The sequence below is a fragment of the Podarcis vaucheri genome, assembly GCF_965113315.1.
Source record: "Podarcis vaucheri genome assembly, chromosome: 6".
In the NCBI taxonomy this organism is placed as follows: domain Eukaryota; kingdom Metazoa; phylum Chordata; class Lepidosauria; order Squamata; family Lacertidae; genus Podarcis; species Podarcis vaucheri.
Genome location: NC_138764.1, coordinates 26533717 through 26557634, shown reverse-complemented (window position 1 = coordinate 26557634; position 23918 = coordinate 26533717). Strand labels below are relative to the sequence as shown.

At 41.5% G+C, this 23918-nt stretch overlaps 1 protein-coding gene across 11 annotated transcripts in view; it reads left to right on the top strand.

Moving 5' to 3' along the window:
- Positions 1-23918, top strand: part of NTNG1 (netrin G1) — a 229726-nt gene that overhangs the window by 151474 nt on the left and 54334 nt on the right. For all 11 annotated transcript variants that reach the window (XM_082227890.1, XM_082227886.1, XM_082227892.1 and 8 more), the window contains exons 4-5: positions 6324-6496; positions 15070-15096. In XM_082227890.1, the coding sequence (XP_082084016.1) occupies positions 6324-6496; positions 15070-15096 (200 nt within the window). The remainder of the gene's footprint in view (positions 1-6323; positions 6497-15069; positions 15097-23918) is intronic.

The following is a 23918-nucleotide window of genomic DNA, read 5'->3' as shown; positions in this document are numbered from 1 at the left end:
CCATCTTGTAGTACCCCAGAGGAAGGAAAGAGATTGCTATCAAAGTGAGTTGGATTTCTTTTTAGCCTCAAGCCATTATCTAATTGTGAAATATAATCATCATTATTTTGAGCTCTTTTTTATAAACAGCTGGAAATGGGTCTTTATGTTCTCTCTTTCATATCTTTGTATTTTCTCAGTTTCTCATCAGTATGAAAGAAGTCAGCCTAGCTTTTCATCTTTTCCTACAGAGGAGTGCTTTGGGGGATGGGAGTCTGGCCATGTACAAAGGCTTTTGAAGGCTTTGGAGACTTGGGTGTCCATTTAGCTTTAGTCTTAGTGTAATGCCAGCATTTGGAGTTTAGGTAGACACAAAAGATGGGGGTGAATTTGGGGATTAAGATAGAATTGAGATAAATATCTGGTCTAAGCAAATGTGAGGTTCTGGAGTTTGTTTGGAGTTTTGGATACATGGCTAGCTTTGCCCAAGGGGATTTGTTGTTTGGACAGGTATTTGACATGCCTGAAGGGATGGGTTTTTTCATAATTTGGCTGGGTGTGTGACCATACTTTCTAGATATATATCTGACCTGGCTTGAAAAATAGAAACATTTTGTGACCTAGGTGGAAGTGTAATTGATGGATGGCCTCAGTTAGAATAGAGTCTGGTAACTGTGGGTTTTAGTTAGCCAAATCAGTCATCATTTCTGTTTCAGTGTATATGAAGTGTGCATGCACACGAAAGCTTATACCCAGAACAAACTTAGTTGGTCTCTAAGGTGCGTTATTTATTTTTTATTTCCAAATCAGTCAGTCTTTTTCCAAGTCCAGTTGAACTTTGGCCCAGTTCTGATGCAAACTTTTTCCACAGAAGCCAGCATGTTGCAATCCAATGTTTTCCATTTCTTTGACATCTCTGAATGAGACAAATGGCTGAATTGTGTTTTGCTCGTCACTGCAAATGAATCAAGATGAGCTCCAAAGTCTTTTTTATATATTGTTTTTATTTTATACTTAATCCAGTCCATGGGATGGGGTGGGATAAAAATTCAAAGAAATATATAATGCGTATAATAAGAGACTTAAAATATTGTTAAACCAAAGTTGTTGTTTTTTTATGGGAATAATCAATTAGATAATGAAGACAACTAACAGATGGGTGGTTTAGATGTGCTCTGCAATGGAGTCTTGCTTTCAAGAAAAGCCAATGGATAATTACATTTTTCTGATTTCTGTCCACTTACACTTCAGAGGCAGAATCCAGAATTCTCTCTTTTGGCATGTACATCCTTCAAACATTCATAAGCCCATCACTGCATATATACTTCTCAGCTGAGCTGAGCGTGCATTGGCTTTCTTTATCCATTCATTATGCATCATTCTCTCTAGTACACAAGTCATTTTTGTAGCTATAGAATGAATTTCCTCACAATGACATGCACAGAATTTACTAGAGTAGTTCAGCTGCATCTCACTAGATTGATAAAGATATAGAGAGCCCCATATTCAGAAGGCAATGCTTTTCAGTATGCAGCACAAAATGCCATTGCTGTCCTCTTATTATCTCTCAGAGTATGAAACTCTTGCTATGTCCTATGGAATCTAAGGTCAAACAGACACTGATTCTGAGAACTCTGAACTTCTCACAAAAATTAAACATGGGATTTTTAGCCAATAATCCCTGCCTCAAAAATCACAGGATGTAATGCTTCCCATTATTTATATCCTCCTGTTTATGGTGGTTGTTGTATGAAATCATAACCTAGTCAGGTCAAAGGGAATTCTCCCCTAAACTGAATATATTCATCTGCGTCCTCCTGATGGCCTTTTTGTTTTAACTGAATGAGAAATTAAATGTTGTTGAGGCTGAACGAAGGAGGTCGTATTGGAGCACGAGACAAACAGTGATCCAAAACACCAAGCCTGTGTTGGCTATTTCAGAGATTAGTTGTCTGGGAGAACAAGACTTGAAGGAAGAAGCCATGATAACTAATTGCAACAAAAGCCTTTAAGAAGAAGAAGCTTCTCACTTTCCCTGCCAATCTCTACAAGCCTGCGCCCGCCTGCCCACCCCCCCACCCCAAATCTCAAGGCATAGAATTTATTTTCATTTTGGCGCTGTGGTCTAAACCACTGAGCCTTGGACTTGCTGATCGGAAGGTCGATGGTTCGAATCCCTGTGAGGGGGTGAACTCCCATTGTTCGGTCCCAGCTCCTGCCAACCTAACAGTTCGAAAGCACACCAGAGTGCAAGGAGATAAATAGGTATCACTCTCCGGTGGGAAGCTAAACGGCGTTTCCGTGTGCTGCTCTGGTTCGCCAGAAGCGGCTTAGTCATGCTGGCCACATGACCCGGAAGCTGTACACCGGCTCCCTTGGCCAGTAAAGCGAGATGAGTGCCACAGCCCCAGAGTCAGCCACAACTGAACCTAATGGTCAGGGGTCCCTTTATCCTTTACCTTTTATATGTGTGACTTAGCAGAGCCTCATTTATTGTAGCTAATGCAACTGCAGTGTACCTAATATAAGTGCAGTGAAAAATGTGCAGAAACACCACTAACATGCACAGTCACATTAAAACGCTGAGCATATATGCATAGAATTGTAGAGTTAGAAGGGACCACGAGGGTCATCTAGTCCAATCGCCTACCTGTTAACACAGAGACAGCGTGAACAGGTGAGTTTGCACATTTCCCAGGCAATATGCATTGCTTCCGAGGAATGCTGGAGAATGTGCACAAGTGGGTAATGTCGACCGAATACTGCATAAACTGGCCAAGTAGTGTCTTCATTCAGTACACATGCGTTATGCATGTTACATATGAAAGTTACATAGAAGCACTGTCTGTTTATAGGGCAATACACAAACCATTTCACATTCTCCAGCATCCATTGGTAATTAGCTGCATTAACTAGGGGAAGGTGTAAGAACTCCTTTTGGTACTGTTAACTTATGCACATCCATGTGAATGTATGCAAAGTTGTTTGTACACATTTTGCCTGTCAGATCACATAGACTGAGCATGCTGGGGCTGCAGGACTGCTTGCTGTTTTTGCAACAATTTGACTACTGCTGTGTAGTCAAAAACATGACAGTTGCCTTACATGCACCCTCATATCACACAAGTGTAGAAGCATGCATCTTATCCATAGCCCCTTTTGGTTCAAATACTCCTAATTCATCCTGTGTTTGCACCTCCAGAATACTGCATAGAGGAAGGAGCATTTGAGCACCTTGAGCTGCTTAACACCATTAGAGACTATTACTCCTGTAACTGTTATGTAGGACTTAATGCAATGGTCTTTCCAAGCCCTGCTCCCTTTTAAATGGGAGTCCTGGGAACTGGAACTGGGATCTTTTGCATGCAGGTTGTGTGCTATGCCACTAAATTATGGGCTCACTAGAGTAGGTGGGTTCTGCTGAGAATTTATCCCAACCATAGTGCTTTCATAATATTTCAACAGGAGCTCTTGCAAACCTCTATAAGGTCTGTTTCTTTTTGAATTTGCTCTTCCAACTCTTAGAAATCAAAGCTGTGGGTGTGGTGAGTTTTCTTACTCATTTTGAACATAGAAATCTGTTATTTGCAGTGGCGTAGCGTGGGTTGTCAGCACCCGGGGCAAGGCAAGTAATTTGCGCCCCCTAACCCGGTAGGGGCAGAGAGCTGCGAGTGCGAGTGCGCCCCCCCCCAGATGTTGCGGCCGCCCCCCCTGCACCCCCCCACGCTACGCCACTGGTTATTTGAAAACTCAGTGGAATGAAAGGAAAAGCAGTACTGGTAGAACAAAACTTCAATGGCAGATCTATGCTCGGATCCTGCCTTCATACATGCATACAGTTTTTTTAAAAAAGACACAGCCAATCTGAACAATTTCCACATAAAAGAACAAGTTCTAAAAGAAAGATACAAAAAGAGAGCAACACACCCAACAAAACCCCGTAAGACCAGGACTCACAGCCAAAATGGTTGTGCTTCCCATATACACCTGGTTAGCCGCTGTGAGAACAGGATGCTGGACTAGATAGCCGTTGGCCTGATCCAGTAGCCTCTTCTTATGTTCAAGGTTTTTTAAAGTGTGTGTGTGTGTGTGTGTGTGTGTGTGTGTGTGTGTGTAGGGGGGTGCCACCTGGGCTTCATATCAGGCAGAAAAATATCTGGTGACTCTTCATTTATAACACCTCGTAGAACCTCTCCAATTTCCAGATTTTCCATTCTTTACCTATTTTAATCAGTATTTTTTTTTTTATTGTCAGGAACTGAGCAGTGTTTTTGTTTATATTTAAAGCCATTCTGTAAATGATGTGTGCGAAGAAAACAAGCCTTTTATCAGGGAATCTAGCACCACTAATAGAGAACAATTAAACTTTCCGCTTAGCGGAGCCTCATTTATAAACCTGTTTACAGGGATTTCCCACCACCCTCGCACACCCATTTTAATTAAAAGGGAAAAGGTGTTTTGTTAATATTTCCAGCTGGAATGAGGTATTATAGCAGCCATTCTTGAGAGCATCATTTACTTAAGCCACAGGTGAAATGCAAACTGCATGTACCAGGTTACCAATTCTATCTGCCATTATCCTGAATTCCTTAAAGATGCCATAAGTTGGCTTTGCCCTGAGGATATATGTGTGGGTTGCTACTTGCCTCAGGTCAAATTTCCCTTAAATGGAAGTCAGGTTTGGCAGCTGTTCATTTGCACTTGCTATTTTTTTTAAAAAAAAATGCTTGCCCCTTCCGCCTTGCCCTAATTACTAGTCACTCCTTGGAACAGGTGACAAATGCCCACAGAAGAATCTTTCCAACCACCGGATGTAAAATCGTTAGGAAAATAATCAACCAGAGTTGCTAAATACCTGGGCACCTCTCCAACATGTATCTGAAGGCGATTTTAAACCATTTCTGACATCTACTGGAAAGAAATAACAATGCTTTCATGCTGATAAAATGAGCTTTTTCATTTTGAATGCATCTTCAGTTCTTGGGGGATTTTTGGGTGTTCATTAAGAGGCATTGGGTTCATTAAAGGACTTTGGTCCATATTCTGGTTCAGTCCATTTCAATTTGCATACTTATAGCACAGTAGAATACATTGTTCTTTTATTTTATTTTATTTTATTTTATTTTTTGCCCAAATAGCCCAGGGCCAATGTCTAAAATTAAAATAACCAGAACTTTTCCAACCATTTATTGATGCAAAAGGTTTCCCTTGAGGTGGTCATGGTATGATGGTTAAGATCTCAAGTTTCCGGATCAAGTTAGTTGCATATAGGAGCATTTTTGCAAGTCCCATTTCATTCTGAAAGGGGTGGGGAAACAGAATTCTATTGACTTGCTCACCATATTCCCCCCTTCCTGCCCTGTTCTCATAGCTCATTGCCTCTTCCATCCACCAGTGTTGACAAACAATGGAGTTTCATTTAGCAGGAACTGAGTGGAGATTTATCCAAGGAGACTTCTTTTTTCTTCTTCTTTTTTTGCCCCCTACCCACCAAAAGTTAAAGAATCTTGCAGATTTCCCAAAATAAAGTATTTCAAGAAATGCCCTCCCTGCTTTTTGTCACCTGCAAATAGGATGGAGAATTTCTGGAAGCTGATTTCACTCAGCCTCTTTCAGTTTGGTGCCACTTAGAACCGTCAAGCCTTCACACACACACACACACACAGAGAGAGAGTCCCAGGTGCTTTGAGGCCCATGCAGAGTTTGTCTGAGGCCTAGGACAGCTGGGAGACACAGGGATTGGCATGACAGTGTAAGTCCAGCAGGCCTCTGGCTAGCTTAGCCCTCCAAGGCCTGGGGCAAGTATACCTGGTCCCCCCCCTCCCTGCACAGGTCTGGGTGCTATAGCTCAGAGACATTCAGATAATTCCCTGTTGGTAATCCCTCGTTGCTATACACTCACATCACAGAACTTCCGATTTCCAAGCTTTCTGGAGATGCAGGAATTACAATTTAAGCCAGTTAAGTCTTTAGTTAAGTTTGTTCTTTGTAGGATTGGGATATAATATACAATTGTTAATTATAAGGAGCTATGTTGATTTGAGCACAGGGCTTAAGAGAACCAGATCTGAAAGTTTTGATGTAGTTACTTTTTGTTTGATTAGTACACACCAAACAGCAATATCCAACTGTCACAGCATTTATGTATGAAAGCAATTTGAAACAGTGCTAGGAGGCTTAAAAAAACAACAACAACAAACCAACAGACGTTAAACCAGCAACAACAAGAGCAGAATGTTTTGTTATGTAGATGTTTCTTGCCAAGAGCTGGTCTTCAGTTTGGAGAACAACATCCTGAAATGAAATCTCCACTTGTGATAACACCTTGCCTTTTCTTTTGTTAGGTGCAAGTGTAATCTCCATGCCACCGGCTGCAGAGAAGAAAACAAAAAATTGTTATGTGAATGTGAGCACAACACAACAGGCCCAGACTGTGGGAAATGCAAGAAGAACTATCAGGGGCGACCTTGGAGTGCAGGCTCATATCTTCCCATTCCTAAGGGCACGGCAAATATCTGTGAGTACTTGTGCACAGCAGAACTGCCACGGTAGTGATGATACGTTTTGGCCTCTGGCCTTGTGGGTAAAAAAAAATGATCCTAAGAGAGCACATCAGCCAAACTCAAAACATCCTAAAACATTATAGCTTAAAGGAGTAATAGAACTTTAACCAGTCATGTGCGTGTTTATTTGGGAGCAAATGAACATGCCTATTACCACTGTGTTTGGTGGGTTTATTCCCAAGTAAGTGTGCAAAGGATTAGAAGCTAAACTTTAAAAAAACCCAGCCCTGCCTGGTGTCTTTTTTAAAATAACCTCAAAATTGTGATATCCACTCATGTAGCATTTTAATAAATGTAAGCACCAAATTTCCTTCTCTGCATACTTCATACGTGCTATCGCATTCAGTAGAATGCCAACATCTCATTCTTTGGGCATTTTTAATGTAGTTTGGTCATTTGAAATTTCTATTGTTCATTTCCTGTTCACTGTGTGAAATTTATAGGAAGGGAAGAACACATGATAAGCCTATAATGTGAGAATCACTGTGTAAACAAGTGGTTTCTAATTAGGGGTCCACGGCCCCATCGCTTGCCTCTCCCCAACATTTTTTTTTTGTCATTTTTGCCCGGTAATATCACAGATTTTATGGTCTTGTGAGATTTTTCAATAAGTTAGCCAAAATCGGTTTTGAAATCACACCGCAATAATGATTTTGACCCGGCAATGCACAGCAATGTATTGCTCCTCGTGTGAGGGAGGGCAGGGCAGCCGATTACGAGGCCCTGCCTTCCCCTCACGCTGACGGAGAACAGAGCAGCTGATCGCCCTCACTTCAAGGCACCAGGTACTACCTTCCCCTGGCACTGAGGCGGAGCATTTTCCCTCAGTCTGCAGGAAAGCAGTAGCAGCCACAGTAGATGCACATCTTCGCTGGCGCCGCTGAAGGCGGCCTAATGCACCCCCATCCCTTCCCACTCAAACCATCCAGTGAAGGTGACTTTGCTTCCTCTCCTTCCTTCACCCACCAGATCTCTGCGACTGCTCCTTCCCTCACGCCTGATCTCCCATTTCAGATGTCGTGATATATCGGAATATCAAGCTGTTTAGCTGTTGATATATCACGATGTTGGAAACCAGATATTGCTCAGCCCTAGTCTGTTTTTTTTTAGTATACCTAAAATCCTTTGCTTATTTGGGGGTACCCCACATTTTGTTCAGAAAATTGCTTTGTGGAGGTAACAACCATGGAGTTATCAAAATTTTCAAAAGTAGGGGGTCCGTGGCTTGGCTTTTTAAAAATAAGGGGACCTCAGTAATAAGCTGATTTGGAACCACTGGTGTGAACTATTACATTTATATCCCACCCTTCCTCAAACATGATCAAGGCAATGTTCATTGTTTCCCCCACTCATATTATCCTTTGAACAATCCTGTGAGGTAGGTTGGCTGAAATAGTGGCCCAGGGTCCAGTGAGCTTTATGGCTAAGCGGGTTTTTGAACCTGGGTGTCTCCAGTTGGAGTCCAACACCCCAACCTCATTGGTAGTCAATGTGGTGCCCTCTACAACTCCCATTGTTCCTGACCATTGGCCTTTCTTGCTGGGACTGATGGGAGTTGAGCCAAACACCTGGGGTCATATTCAGACTAAACCCATTGAAATGAATGGACCTAAGTTGGGTGTTCATTTAAATGGGCCTACTCTGAGCAAAAGGGACGCAGGTGACACTGTGGTCTAAACCACTGAGCCTAGGGCTTGCCGATCGGAAGGTCGGCGGTTCGAATCCCTGCGACAGGGTGAGCTCCCATTGCTCTGTCCCAGTTCCTGCCAACCTAGCAGTTCAAAAGCACGTCAAAGTGCAAGTAGATAAATAGGTACCTCTCCGGCGGGAAGGTAAACAGCACTTCTGTGCGGTGCTCTGGTTTTGCCAGAAGCGGCTTAGTCATGCTGGCCACATGACCCGGAAAAACTGTGAACAAACGTCGGCTCCCTCGGCCAGTAAAGCAAGATGAGTGCTGTAACCCCAGAGTCATTTGCGACTGGACCTAACTGTCAGGGTTCCTTTACCTTTACCTTTACTCTGAGCAAACGTAACTATTACTTTCACTGGCCTACACTAGCTTGTGCAAGTTCATACTTCCATGCAACAGAGGCGTAAAGGTAAAGGGACCCCTGACCGTTAGGTCCAGTCCTGGCCAACTTTGGGGTTGCGGCGCTCATCTCACTTTACTGGCTGAGGGAGCCAGCATACAGCTTCCGGGTCATGTGGCCAGCCTGACTAAGCCGCTTCTGGCGAACCAGAGCAGTGCACGGAAACACCGTTTACCTTCCCACCGGAGTGGTACCTATTTATCTACTTGCACTTTGATGTGCTTTCGAACTGCTAGGTTGGCAGGAGCAGGGACTGAGCAACGGGAGCTCACCCCATCACAGAGATTTGAACCGCTGACCTTATGATCAGCAAGCCCTAGGCTCTGTGGTTTAGACCACAGCGCCACCTGCGTCCCTAACAGAGACATACAAACCTCCAAATAAAAATGCAGAAACGGTTTCATCTGTGACATAGATAATATGACATCAAGAATCCTATTCAGCCAAGTGTAACAGGGCATATCTTACAGCTGCTGCCTAACCATGATAAACAACCGGCTGTGAGCTATTCCTTGTCACAAATAGGTCATCACAGAAGACCAGTGGTTTTGCTTGAGTTTGTTTCTATGGTATTACTAGGCGCTGCATCTCTGCACGCTTTGCTCTCCAACCCCACAATTAATCTCCTAGATCTTCCCCTTCCTACCCCATGTAACGAACAAGCTCACTTTTCACCTTCCCTACTCCATTTCTGATGCCACTTTTCTGCCCTGCATTGCACCCATTTTCACCCTCGCCCCCCTGTCCTCAGCCTTCCTTTTATGCAGTACCCCCTGCTTGCACACAACCACCATGGTAGCCTCCTGAATATTCCTCCTCTCTCACATTGCAACCATTAGGCACCCTTTTCACCTCCCCCCCATTATGAAGCAACCATCCTCTCTATTCTGCAGACACATACATGCCCCTGCTTTCTTCTGCACCCCCATTCCCCCCTGCTCCCTCTTTTCTGCAAGCCTCCCTTTGCACCCTCATTTTCACCTTCGCATACACACACCTCGTTCTGCTTGCTTTTCTCAGTTCTCCCTTTTACAAAGACTAGCCCCACTGCCATGCACATCCTTACACTTTACTGTGTAATTGGATTGTGCCCGGCATTGGATGCTGGGTTAGATTCAAGTGTGGTGTATGGTCTCAAGAGCTCCTCTTTTTTTATTTACATTCATGGATCGTTGGTATACAGTATATGCCTTATTTTGTTCCCCAAACAGCCATGTAAAACCCACATCCAATGATCGTTACTTGGATCCAGTTATGTTAAGCTTGTAAACTGTTCTTTTCATCTACTGTGAGGTCTTCACACAGGAACTTCTTTTTGCATGTGTGGATGGCACCCAGTATTATGGTCTGCTTGCTGGACCAGGATAAATGCTTAACCAAAAGTACTAATATTCAGTTATTTGAAAATGATGAGCATGATACAGCCAAAGTTAAGTACTCTGAAGTCCTAACAGTTTAAATGGGAGAGATTAAAGCTGGTGCTTAATTCTCTCTTTTAAATCAATGGGACTTATAAGTGCTTAGCTTTTGGCTGGATCATTTCATGCACATTCATCCCTCTGACTAATAGTATTGAGAGCAGCACAATACAGACTTCAGATTGGGGACAGGAAGAGGTACAAAAAGAAGAAAGGAACATAAAAAAGCAAGAAATCCATGAAACTGTTCTGCCATGCAGGCAAGCGAGTTATACATTAACTCGGATCCTTGCTAATTTGACTTATGTACCTAAATCCCTCAGAGGGAGAGGGGTGGGGGAAAGGAGCAAGCAGAGAATAAGCCATCAAACCTTTTTGGAGTAGAAGTTATTAGTTGCTTTTTTATAAAAAGTCCGGCGTTTTGCCCTGTATAAAAGTTTAAAAAAATCTGGCTTTGGAAATAACCATTCACTGAAAAGTTATTTTGAAGAAACAGGGTTATGTGCCGCAGCTAAATGAAAAGTTAAAGGAAAAAAACAGCAGCAATGTGCCATGTTCCGAATGTTATCTCGCACTTCAAAGCAGCAGCTGTGAGGAATCAAACCTCCAAAATGAATATCACAGGAAGCAGGACCTTATCAAGTTTAATGTGAAAGTAATAGACTAAGTAACAAACCATGAAGTGTGGGCAGGGAGGGCATGAAATTATGATAAAATTCCTACCAGGCAGGGGGGGAAGTGAACCTTCAAAAAGAAGGGAAAAACATTTTGTAAGAGCATTAACTTTTAGAAAAACAGACACTTTGGATCACAGAGTTAATACTTTAAAGCTATGTTCACGATACATTTTGAAATTCACAGGATTCCCCCCTCCCTCCTCGCACAGAGAATTCACAGCCTAGAAAAGGCTTCAGAATCACTCAGCTTGAGTGATGCTGCATGGAAAAACACAGTTCCTCAGCATCCAACTCTGCTCTGCCTCTCAGTTGCTCCTTGTAGACAGGAGCATCCTACATCCTTTATGCACCTGTCCAGGTGTCTCCCTAGTGATTGAGTCCCTCTTATAGATAGACACTCTCAAGCTCTTGCAATGCAATATGTACTTCACAAATCTAAAACAAATACTTAGCATGCAGAGGTATCACTAAAGGGATTAGCAAACATGATCAGAGGCGGAGTTTTCCTGCATCTCTTGTACACCATCCAATTTCCACTAAAGTGGGGTTGCGGGTGAAATCTGGAGTGTTTTCAGCCAAACATGTGCTAGAAGATAAGAGCAAGTACCTTCAGACTTTCATCAGTCATGAACGTTGACTACCACACAATAAATCATAAGGTCCTGGTGTCTGACAGAGCTGTCAAGCTCAGCTAAAATCTGGTACAGTTCTCCTTTGTTTTCTGCCTGTCCCTTTGCTTGAAGCACAATGTGATCTACCCTAGACAAACAAATTGGTAGGAGGAAGTGGAAGAGGAGTTGATATCCTCAGATTTCTTGAGGTCTTGGATTTTTCACAGTTGGTATATTACTGACACAAAGGGGGACAATGTGTAGTATATTTGTCTCAAAATATGTAGCATGGGCATTTATAAGGCAATGTGACTGGGGGGGAGACCCCTACAGATTGATTGCAATCTTACGTTGCCTCACCTGCGATTTTGTATCATTTCCGGCATCTAACAAACAAACTTGTACAAATGTAACAAACCAAACTGATTTTAGACAAATAGGCTCAGAGAGGGATGGCTTTGCTCCTAATCATGACAATCATCCAACCTTGAATTTGGCTTTCATTTGTGCAAAGGTTACTCTGTCCCTTATGCCAGCCATGCTGCTAAGTATACTTCCCCACAGGTGAGAAAACAGCATTGCCCATAGGTGTAGCGATAAGAAACTTATTCTGCATTGCAGATAATCTCACAGGAACCCAGGGTTTCAATAATAGAGTGTTATTTGCCTACGGGAAGCCTTTCATATTGTAACATTATTGCAGAAACTTTTACTTGGGCTTCTTTTGTTTGTTTCTCTGCTTTTGCAACACTGTTTGGGTTTACTTGCTGCCTTGATTGTATGGTGTAATTTATTACAGTATTTTGGCACTGGAAACTGGCAATGCAAACTGGCTATTTTAATAATATAATTAACAGTTCTTAATGCATGGTATATAATTTTGAGACATTTAGCTGCCTCGTAAAACCATTCAGCTATTTGTTTGTGTATTTTTCTTTGCAACTCATTATAAATATATTCTACCAGCTAAAGCATCAGTGTTCGTGATGCAAACCTGTTTTCTTTGGGACTTTTTTATCTGACAACTCTCATCACACAAAGAGCTGGATGCATGTAGAATATCTCCGCCTCCTTTTCCGCCTCCTCCTCCTCCTGCAAAGCATGTTTGCATATTACAGTGCAGTATATTGGTTGTGGGTGTTGGAATGGAACGAATCACTTGATGCAAATTGATGCAAATAACTGTTATGCAAATGTTTCCAATCACATTGGGCTCTTCCATGCTTCCACTTGTCCAAAGCCTAAAAAGCATGGGTTCGAGAGGTTTTTCCACTTCCCCCATGCTTTCCAGGCATGGGTCCACTTGCCCCACTGCATTCCCCAGGAAAACCGGTTCTTTACTGCTGAACTGAAGCACAGAAAAGCTTTCCCCACCCTTTAGCCTCTTGTTTCCACAGCTCCTGGCCCCTTGTTCTTTCTTCTCCTCTTTAGTATTGCTATTTCTGGCCCCTCACACCCCCTAGTCTCTGTTTCTGCCTCCTCACACCCTGGTTCTCTCATTCCCCACACTCTAACCCAGTGGTTTCCAAACTTTTCCCCCCCCTCTGGGCCACACTTGCATAATGAAAAGTTGCTCACTCCACACCAATTTTTCTTCCTTGCTAAGAACTACATTGGAAAACAAAAAGAAACAACAACTAGCGGTGCTTGATTTGTAACATAGAACGCAACAGCTTCATAATATGATCATGGGACATCCAGAAGTATAAAGCAATGCAGTTAAATAAGAACATGCATCATTCCTAAGATATAATTATAAACAACTAGGTTTGTCCTCAGTATCGCTTGATGCTTTTTCTGTCATCGTGAAAATATATCTATCCATGTTCTGCAAATTAATATACAGTGGTACCTCGGAAATTGAATGGAATCCATTCTGGAAGTATGTTCGACTTCCAAAACATTTGGAAACCAAGGCTGTTCGGGTTCCAAAGAACATTCGCAAACCGGAACACTCACTTCCGGGTTTGCGGCGATCAGGAGCCAAAACATTTCACTCGCAAGGGATCCAGGGATGGATGGATAGAGATAGATAGATAGATGATAGATAGATAGATGATAGATAGATGATAGATAGATAGATAGATAGATATAGATAGATAGATATAGATAGATAGATGATATAGAATGTTATACTACACCAAAATGTTTAAATGTTTCTTTGTCCTTGAATCTTCCCAGCACACTTGCCATCCTCTCCAGTTTAGTGCAGCACACCCTTTGACAACTTCTGCTCTAACCTCAATATTTCTTCAACATCACAGCCCCTAGTCTCACTCTTCCACCTCCATCCCTTAATACCTCTCCTACTCTCCCACCACATCCCCTGTCCTTGCTCCTTCTCCTTCCCCACTACCTAAACTCTGTGTCTGGCTGGCTCAAAGGCTCAAATGTGTCTGTGCCTCTGTTTCAAGTGAACCCCTGCCAATTTTTAACCCTGGCTTTGCCTACCTGCTCTGTCCTCTGCCTCTGCCCTGTCTTCCACCTGCACCAGCCTAGTAGTCAGAAGCCACCACTGAAGACAAGCCACCCTTCATAATACAATACAATACAATACATAATACAATACACAAATTGTGAAACAGGAAAGCCAAATAGCTGTGATACAGATAATGAAGGTTAATGAGAGGAACGTATGCTCTGTTTGCAATTTCCAGTGATTTCTCACACGTTGGGCATAAATAACATTCCCAAACGCCCACAAGTTCTGGCACGTATTAAGCACTGTGGGAGCCTCCTATATAGCACCTGAACCTCATTGAGAATAAGGTCATTTTGAAAAATGCTCGATTGCATGAGATCATTAGCTGGCTGTTTTCCTAGCATGATATTGTCTGCAAGTGCAAAGAAATTAGAGGTGGGATGACTAACTGGCTTCAAATGATATTTTTATTTGATTTCTTTAAAAAATCCTGTTGCTTTCTAAAGCCAGCAAGTGAAATATTTATTAATTACAAGTTGTTTGAGCATTTTGCAAGCAGTTACAAAGAATTGTTTCCTTTCTTGGAGTAACAGCCTTACCTCTGAGCATAAAAATGCTCATCTACGTATTCAGTGGCGCTATTCAAAATCCAGAATTCAAAGGTATTAATGGACAACTCCCCAACTTTAACTGAACTTGAAAGTAGTACAAAGATCATTATGAGCTATATGTTCTCTCTCACACACACGCATGTATATACACAATGTGGTTTAACTCTAGTAGGTTCAAAGTAAAGACAAAAGGTAAATAATACAGTAAACAATTATCAACAGGTGGCCAAAGAAATCCATACTGCAACAATGGCAATATTTGTTGTATTACCTACATAAACATGAAATACAGTTTTTGCCTGAAAGCAAGACAAATATGTTTGTTTGTTTGTTTATTTGCTTGCTTGTTTGTTTGCTTGCTTGCAAATGGCTTATATTTAATTTAATGTAATGTAATAGCTGCATAGAAACCCAGAATCTTCAGAAACTATTTCTGTGTTAACTGTTCCACTTTGCCCTTACACATGGAAGATTTGGATGAACTTAACAAGTGATGGAGACACAGTTAAGCACTTTTTAAAGTTCAGCAACATGTGCTTCATTCACCCATAGAATTCAATGGGACTGTGAAATGCTTGCCTTTGGCCAGAACTTGCCCTTGGTGGTGCTGCTATAACAATGAAGTCTACTGATGGGGTAATATAAAATATACATCAATATATCTGCATCCCTAACCAAAGTTCTCTCTTTTCTTTCAGGTATGCCCAGTATTTCCAGCATTGGTAGTAAGTAATACAGAACAGACTTAGGCCAGCTTTGCTTGTTGTTCAGCCTCTGAAAATCTATTTTTCCAACATCTATTTCTGTTCTCCCTGAAAACTGCAGTTGTGGTAACTGGAGAAATATTACTAATATTCCTGCTGCATTTGCACATCATAGATATTTATGTTCAGAGGAACACACCTCATAACGCAACAGCCAATGCAGATTGTGAGCACTAAACAGACGTTTTTTGCAAATTAAGGGCTTTCAAATGATACACATCTAATATTTTTCAAGTTTGAAAGTGAATGAAAGCAGAATCCTTTATTATTTGCTTTCAAACAAGCACAGCAGAGGAAACCAACTACTCTTCAAACTGCCAGGACTGTATTTGGAGATCCTTCACTATAGCCAGTCCAGATTACATTGAATATTTTATTGTAATTGTTCCAAATTAGGTTCAAATCTGCAAACCACCCTGTTAATTTTTCTTTGAAGGGTGGCATAGATATCTGATAAGGCAATACTATCATTTTCCAGGACTAGAGGATAAGCAAAATGGACATGATTTTCCTCATGGGTGACCATACACTTGTTCATCCAGCTACATCATGGTTTTGCTTAGCGTTACATGCAGATGAGGCCAATAACTCCTGCTAGAGAAGATTTATAGAATGCCCTTCTCTAGACAATAAATAAAAGATGAAAACTGAAGGCATCTTGTCCCTGAAATAAGTATTTCTATTCAACACTTTTTCTACATGGTATAACTTATCTCACTTTTACCCTAAACCAGATACTCAGGTTTTACTTAAGAAATCTGGCATGATCTCACTGTAAATAAATTTGGAACTTTATACTAAAGAATCCCAAGTGCTGATAAAATGTACTCAGTCACTGAATGTCTTAAACAGTAAAGTAGTGACATGGGAAACTCAGCATATGCACTTTGGGAACAATCCTTTTTAATGCAAGTGCAGTGCTTATAGGCAGCGTAATCCCCATGAACTCCATAGGGTTAAAAAGTAATTCCCATAGGGCTAAATAGAGCCCCATTTTCACTCTCTCTCTATCTTGGCTTAAGTAGAGGCAGTGCTCGAGAGCATTATGGGGAAAGAGGAGTCTGTGCTTACTACCTAAATCCTCCCTTCTCACTCTGTATGTGATGCAAATTAGAAACTAGCAAAGAGAAGGGAGTTTGTTTGGGAATGTGGAAAGTGTGCACAGGCCTTCTATTCTCCGTGATGCATGATCTACTTTACACCAAAGTAGGAAAGAGAGAAACAGGCCTTGGTAGATCTCTGCAGCCATGCTAGGAAGAATCGTATTTCTTTTCAGCACAAGCTTTAAACAAGTTAGCCAGATCTAGCTACTCTCAATTTTAAATGCCACTGACTTCAACAGGAAAGTTAAGCACGTGCTTAAAACGAATGGGATTTAAATCCACTTTGCCTGGATTGTGTCCAGATTTTGTGCTATGCAGGACCCTTATGCATTTCTTAACTACCGACAGAAGATTTGCAATACCTGACATCCGGCTGAAAAACAGTGACCTGATAATTTATCAGCCGCATTTCTTCTTCTAAATTGAGAGGCCTGACCGTGCATTTATAAGTCAACTCAGTTTTCTTCAGCTCATAAATAGGCTTAGGGCTGATTTGTTAAGCACCACATAGCATGCTAAATGCATTCAAAACTAGCCTTGCCATGAATGCATGTGGTGCTCTTTGTCCATTTTTGTACTGGCTTAAATGTTAAAGTAGCCATTTTCCTTGCAATGCAATTAGTGTTAACATTATGCAGGAGAAAAGTGCTATGTATTTTTTCTGCCCTAGTATCCTCCTCAGCATAGTTCTGACTGCAAATGCACAGTGGTGTGAAGCCCTGACAATGAATCTGGTTGTGTTATTTGATGCAAAGAGAAGTGGGGAGGAGCCTAAGGGAAGCCAGGGGAGAAATCTTATGGTTCGTAGCCAAACAAAAATCCATTATCATAGCTAACAGAAATGGATAAATGGTAAAAATAGTTCTTGTGCTACAGACTGTTGGTATTGTCTTGCATGCACTCGTGTGGTTGTGACATTCACTTTACACTCCCATATAGCTTTCTTCACTGCATTCACCATCTCTGAGCATCAGCAGATGTTGGCCTTGGACTCTTAATTGGGAAACTCATATAGACTTGGATTACTCCAAGATGAACTGAAAGGATGCATTGCTGACCTCTTTGAATTTTGACACTTTTAGCAGTGGTGTAGTTAGTATCAATTGCCTTTGCTAAAAAGGGAATTGTTTCAGTTGTGCTAACCTTTCAGACTCCCCCCAAGTCACAGGCCTACCAAAATAGTCAGTAGCTCATGTTATCTGTTAGTCCCTACAAAGGGGGGGGCAATCAACCTTGCCTGCTCTCCTGGAGGTACTTCCTGCTTTGTACAGGTGTTCAGGTGACTATTGACAAATATGGCTTCTTCAAATTTGTTGCATAGCCTTAGTTCACAAATAATCCCTTTTAGATACTCTTAAGAGGAAATATGGAATAGGTTTCACTTCAACAAGTGTTCATTCAAATATGAGCACTTTTTGATGCATAAAATACCATTCATAAATAATAGAGGGTTGCATCCAAGTTATACTTAGGGGAGACACAGTGAAATTGATGCACCTACATTAGACATGCCTATTAATTTCAGTGGGTGTGCTCTGAGTAGGACTAACAGTGGATACAACCCAGTGTTTTCCCCATTCTGATCTACTGAGATTCACTGGACTGCAAATTGTGTGTGTTCACACACACATGCCAAACAAGATTAATAACATCAGGCTGCTTTAATGGATTCTGTGTGATTTCTTCTTTTGTCTATGCTAATGCAATATTTGTGTTCATTCCAGGAGGTTTTTCCTCTCTCAGCTGGGAATAGATTATTCTCAGGTAGTGCATTTAATATTGCTTGCTAGAAAACACTGAACTGCGTATATTGGCTTCTGTATGCCTGGAGCTTTTGCTCAGTTTAGTGGAGAGAGGGAAAAAATGAACACAAAACATCCAGCATACAAAGAAAATCCATTGCAACAGATGTTCATGTATCATCCATAAGACTAAGATGATCAAAAGCATGCCCAAGGAAGAATAAAATATGTATATATTGATGCGTAACATATATGTATAATTCTGTATTCACTTTGATCTCAAAGGATCTTGTATTAAAGCAGCACATCATTAATGTTTAAGTGCAATGCAAAGAGTGGTTGTTAAGTAAACACATCCTTTCTGATCATCTACACAAAAAATTAAATCAGAGCTTTCCCCATTAAGGTCATTTGTACCTGCTGTTGTCTATCAATTGAATAAGAGGTTCTTTGATCATTTCCAGCACATTTGATTCCAATGCTGATCTTTTCAGCACTGGCTTGGGGGTGGGGGGATAGCTGATAGTGAGATGGTTAGCAATTAATGAGTCCCAAAACCAATTTCAGAATACTGTAAAGCTTTTATGATCAGTTATGCCTACAGAGCACCTTACTTTGACCATCGTTAAATAATCATGGTATAGACGAACCTGTCAAAAATACTTTTGAGACTGAACACTGAAGATTAAAGTCCATTCCTTCATGCCTTCCCTTTTACACATTTTCTGCACTCAACCAGCAATTCAGGGGTGTTCTATGCATTATGTAGATGAGGTTGAGACTGCACTGCAACACTTCAGACAGTAGCCATATTTTTCACATGTCCCATGTAACTACACCGGAGCATGTCAAAAACTAGGACATCAGAGAAAGAACTGTGCTGAAACTGTTCTTCCGATACACTAGTTTACTACATACAGTGAGTATATTTCATGTAAAAAAAATTGTGGTTTTTTTTTTAAGTGACACTACTATTTAACAAGTGAAGTACCACAGTCCATAATTCTCTCTCAATCATATACCACCCTATTAGTTTATTCTCTGTAAAGCGTAGATTGGGCTATACTCCACCACTTATGAACCCTTCTCTATTACAAAATGTGACAAACCCACCACCGCACCTTGCTGTGTGCACGCTGCCTGTTTGGCCAGGATTTTTCTCTGGTTCCCTGCCTTCCATCTCAATGTTGTCACTGCCTGTCACATCTATGTGGCCACACTCATCGTGGTAGAGGAAAGCCATCACCCCTGAACCCCCCCCGCTCCTGGAATTTCAAAGCCCTGATTTGAACTAGTTGTTTGTTAGCAAACTACTGCATCTAATCTGTATTCCGCAGTACACCATGACACTAATTATGCTAAGTAGTTTGTTAGAAAGTGCACAATTACGCAGAAAATAGGTTTGACATGATGCACGGATAGTTTTGTGGGGGATTACCACCTCCGAAGCTATCGCTGACAGAGAAGTCAGAGTTTAGAAACAAACAATGTACTGAAGTACCAAATGCAATCAAAGTCAGCAGACATTAAATCTGATGTTTGCAGTTGTGTCATTTTTCCTCCAATTACCTCTTTCAGAAACACAGTAGGGCCCTCTCCTGTGGAACAAACTGCAGACCACCAAGAATAATGTTCCACACTTCCCCAGACAATAGGGCATTCCAATGCATGTTTTTTTATGTCCAGTTTCCTTGTGACCACAGGATATTGCAGATTATAGAATACTCATAGTAGTGTGTTTAAGTACATATATATTGTTACACGCTACCCTAATCTCCAAGCAATGTGAGATTCCAGAGGTTAATGTGCTTACTCAGGGTCAGTGTTTTCTCTTGGAAATTAGGAAACTGTGGTGTCTTTAGGCTTATTTATACATATATACAACCCAAGCCTACGAAGGAGGGGTTCACAGCATTCACACCCCAAGAGGTTCTGACTTCTCCCATAGCCACAGCGGCCTTGGTTTTAAGGACGCCTCAACCATTGTTCTCAAATGTTGCTCTCTGACACTCTCTCCAGCCCGCTACTTACAATATCTGTTGCATAACTCCGATCTCCAATTCTAAGAACCCGCTCACCGAACTGACTGGAGAACTGGGCCAAAACTAACAAAATGAATTTCAGCAGGGACAAATGTAAGGTTCTATAGTTAGGCAGGAAGAACCAGCTGTGCAAATATAAGACTGGGGTGAGGCACCTGGCTTGCCCATAGTACATGTGAAAAGGATCTAGGAGGTCTTAGTAAATCACAGGCTTCACATGAGTCAGCAATGTGATGCAGAAGAAAGAAAGAGAGAAAAAAGCTAATGCTATTCTAGGCTGCATCAATAGAAGTGTAGTGTCCCAATCAAGGGAAGTAATATTTTATTCTGTGTCCAGTTCTGGGTGCCACAATTTAAGAAGAATGTTGACAAGCTGGAATGAGTGCAGAGGAAGACAACCAAGATGATCAAGGGTCTGGAAACCAAGCCTTATGAGGAACGGTTGAGGGAGTTCCAGTATGTTGAACTTGGAAAAGAGGAGAGTAAAAGGAGATAAAATAGCCATCTTCAGATATCTAAGGGCTGTCACACGGAAGATGGAGAAAGCTTAATTTCTCCTGCTTTAGAGGATAGAACTCAATCCAATGGATTCAAGTTTTAAGAAATGAGATTGTGACTAAACATCAGGAAGATCTTTCTGACAATGCCATGTATTCTAGTACATAGTATCAAAAACTCATTAAGCCAGGACTAGGTTCCTTTGTGAGGTGATAGTTTGAGGGTAATGAGTGATTAGTATGACAAAGGATCAAGGGCAAATCTCATTTGCAAATGAGTAGGCACACGCTCTCCTTCAACTGAGAATCTCAGAATTGTGGAGTTCAAAGGGGCCCCATGGGCCATCTAGTCCAACCCCCTGTAATGCAGGAATCTCAATTTGATCATACATGGCAGATGGTAATCCAACCTCTGCTTTAAAACCTCCAAGGAAGGAGAGTCCACCACCTCTCATGGGAGTCTGTTCCACTGTCGACCAACTCTTATTCTAGTACATAGCTCAAATACACACATGGGTCTAGCTACCAGTTTTAACACCAAATTGTAATTATATTCTAACACCGATTAGACCCAGGAATTTAGGGTGTCTAGCACACACACTCATAACAATATACAGATTGAATAGCAAGAATGCAGGCAGCACTGCTAACCACAATCCAGGACCAATAGAGCAACCCAAAAGCTGTAGGACGCCACTACAATTTTTCTAACCAAGCTTGAAAATCAAATGTATATGAAAGAAAGAGAAAGAAAAATCTATTTCCTTCTGGGCCTCCCCTTCCCCTCATTCACATCTGTGCAAACCATCTGAAGCTGCAAAATGGAACTGGAGATGAGACAGAGGAATTACCTCCCCAAATGCTCATGGAAAGAGTAAAAGACATGGACACGACACACCTATTGGCTGCAAGACACATGGTGCAGACTTAGGATAAAATTTTAAACACAGTTGAAGGTCCAAGTAAGACCTATGAACAGGATCGCCCTCTTAAAGTAACAGCAATAACAGTCAATGTACTAATAGCAGTAGCTATAGGCAGACGTCAGTTCCTGGCTGCTGGCCTCAGGAAGGGAGGATTCAGTCATTTATGCCACACTATTTTCCTTGATTAAATTTCTCCTACACTACATAGGAGAAGGGGAGAAATTTGGTTCACATTTTAATGTGAGCAATCTAGTTTACACTTTCCCAAGTATTAAGTGACTCTTTCTTCAAGTGGCATTCTGTTCTCCATCCAAAAATTGTGATACAAAAATACATATCTTAGGCAAAATGACATACACGTCTATATTATATCAGGAGAAACTGCTTGCAAAAATGTATAAATTAGGCAAAATTGTGTTTAGTAGAAGGGATGCAAAAATGCAGATAAATTCCTGTGCAGACTTTTCCCCCTCTTATTTTGCAAATAAGGAAAGGGGATGAACCAAATTTAAGGTTGGGAAAATGAGAAAGTGAAATTGACGTGTTAATTGACATATCTACTCTGGTCATAATATATAGTATTTGTACAAGAAATATGATGATGCTGTTGTTTTGGAAAAACTAACTGATGATTGTCCTTTTCAGAAAATGTTGCTTATGGCATTAGTTTGAGTATGACTTAAGAGTAGACAATTGCACCAAAATGTGTCCGTGCTTAGACTTACTCCTAAAAATGGATAGACGCTTATGACCATGCAAAGTGAAGCATGAATTTTGGACTCTCAAATCTGCCAAACATTCTAAAACCATGTTAGGAAGTATATCAGAGTCAATTCTCAAAACCAGCTTACTACTACTTCATGTTTTCCACTTGAAAAAGAACAACTATCCCTTTACTGCATGAGTGGCTGTGGATCAGCAATCACTAAGTGTTGTTTTGTACAGTGAAAGGCAGTTGTCTTTAGAAAGCTGGCAATGTGGTAAACCAACCAATAGCAAAGTCCCTCTGCCACAGGGAATTATTGGGGGGGTCTGGGGGTATCGTGGTAACAGAAGGTGCAGTGTTTGGCCAGGGTGCTATAAAGGACCCATCCCAACACATACACCACCACCACCACCACAACACACACAAACACACGAGGGCAGGGACACACAACTGTTTTCCAATTAGTCCTTGAGATATCAAACCTAATATACTTTGCATGCCATGTTGACATTTGTCATTGTACTACTTTATTAATAGACTCCACATTGGGGTGAAGGATAGGATATAAATACTTTTCATAAACAATGAAAAAGATAAATTAATATTGTATGTAAGGCTGGCACCAATTCTGAAGAATTGCCGCCCACCAAGCAAAGTGCTCTCCAAGAACCACGTCCAACACTAGAGGCTGAAGGATTTATAAAGAAACAAACAAACAGTCCAGTCTTGTGCATATTTATTTAGAAGTAATTGCCACTAAGCTGAGTGGGAGATAGGCCCATTTATGGAGTCGGATCCAATATGTATAATAGGAGTTAGCAACGTGGTTGCTGCCGCCGCCACTGTGGTTTATCCTGCACCACTAGAGGTTCATGTAAAGTTTCCCTCAATTAAAGCTGCATACATTACATAGATTTAAAGCACTTCCCCCAAGAGAATCCTGGGAACTGTCCTTCACAGAACTACAACTGCTAGCACCTTTCAGAAACTACGGTTCCTGGGATTCTTGGGGGGGGGGTCACCACCCCACACAAGTGAACCGTTGTGGCCAAGAGTCATTCTGTGGCATGGATGTCACTGAAGCCATGTGTTAAGAGCTCAATCCTCTGTACACTTACCTGGGAGTAAGTCCCACTGAATTCAGGTAGAGTTACATCTAAGTAAATATACACGGAATTACACTGAAGGGCATCTAACTCCTAAGTAAGCATAAATGTCTCAGGCCAGAATTCAACTAAGTTGTTGCATAAGTGGAACGAAGTCCGCTCATACAAAGGAACTTTCCCTGTTCTCCTCACTCTGTACCTGGAAGTTTAGGCAACTCACAGAAGAGGTTTAGGTGGGTTTGAGGGGGATAAGGAAAGCCCTGTTGCATGAGCAGACCTCCTCCTGTTCATAGGTACCCTACTTACAACTATGCCGAATTCCACCCTTTCGGGTGCAACATAGGGTAAAGGGAGTTGTTTACAGGCAACCCCCATTTTAGGCACACACACAGAGCACTAAAATTGGAAGTGACCCAGAAACGTTATAAAAAACATCACTAGAAGGGCAGAACGGGGTGGGACAGAACAGAGCAGGGGCAGAATGGGGTGTTTAGATTGCACATGATTTCACACAAGCACGCAGTGACTTGGAACTCAACCCCCACACAAATCGGGAGGTGCCTGTATTTGTTAAGAACTGTGTGTTTTGTTTTCTTCAAATGTGATCATGTGGGAGCTGTTACATAGCCAATATAATTTTCTTTGATTTGACACCATCTTC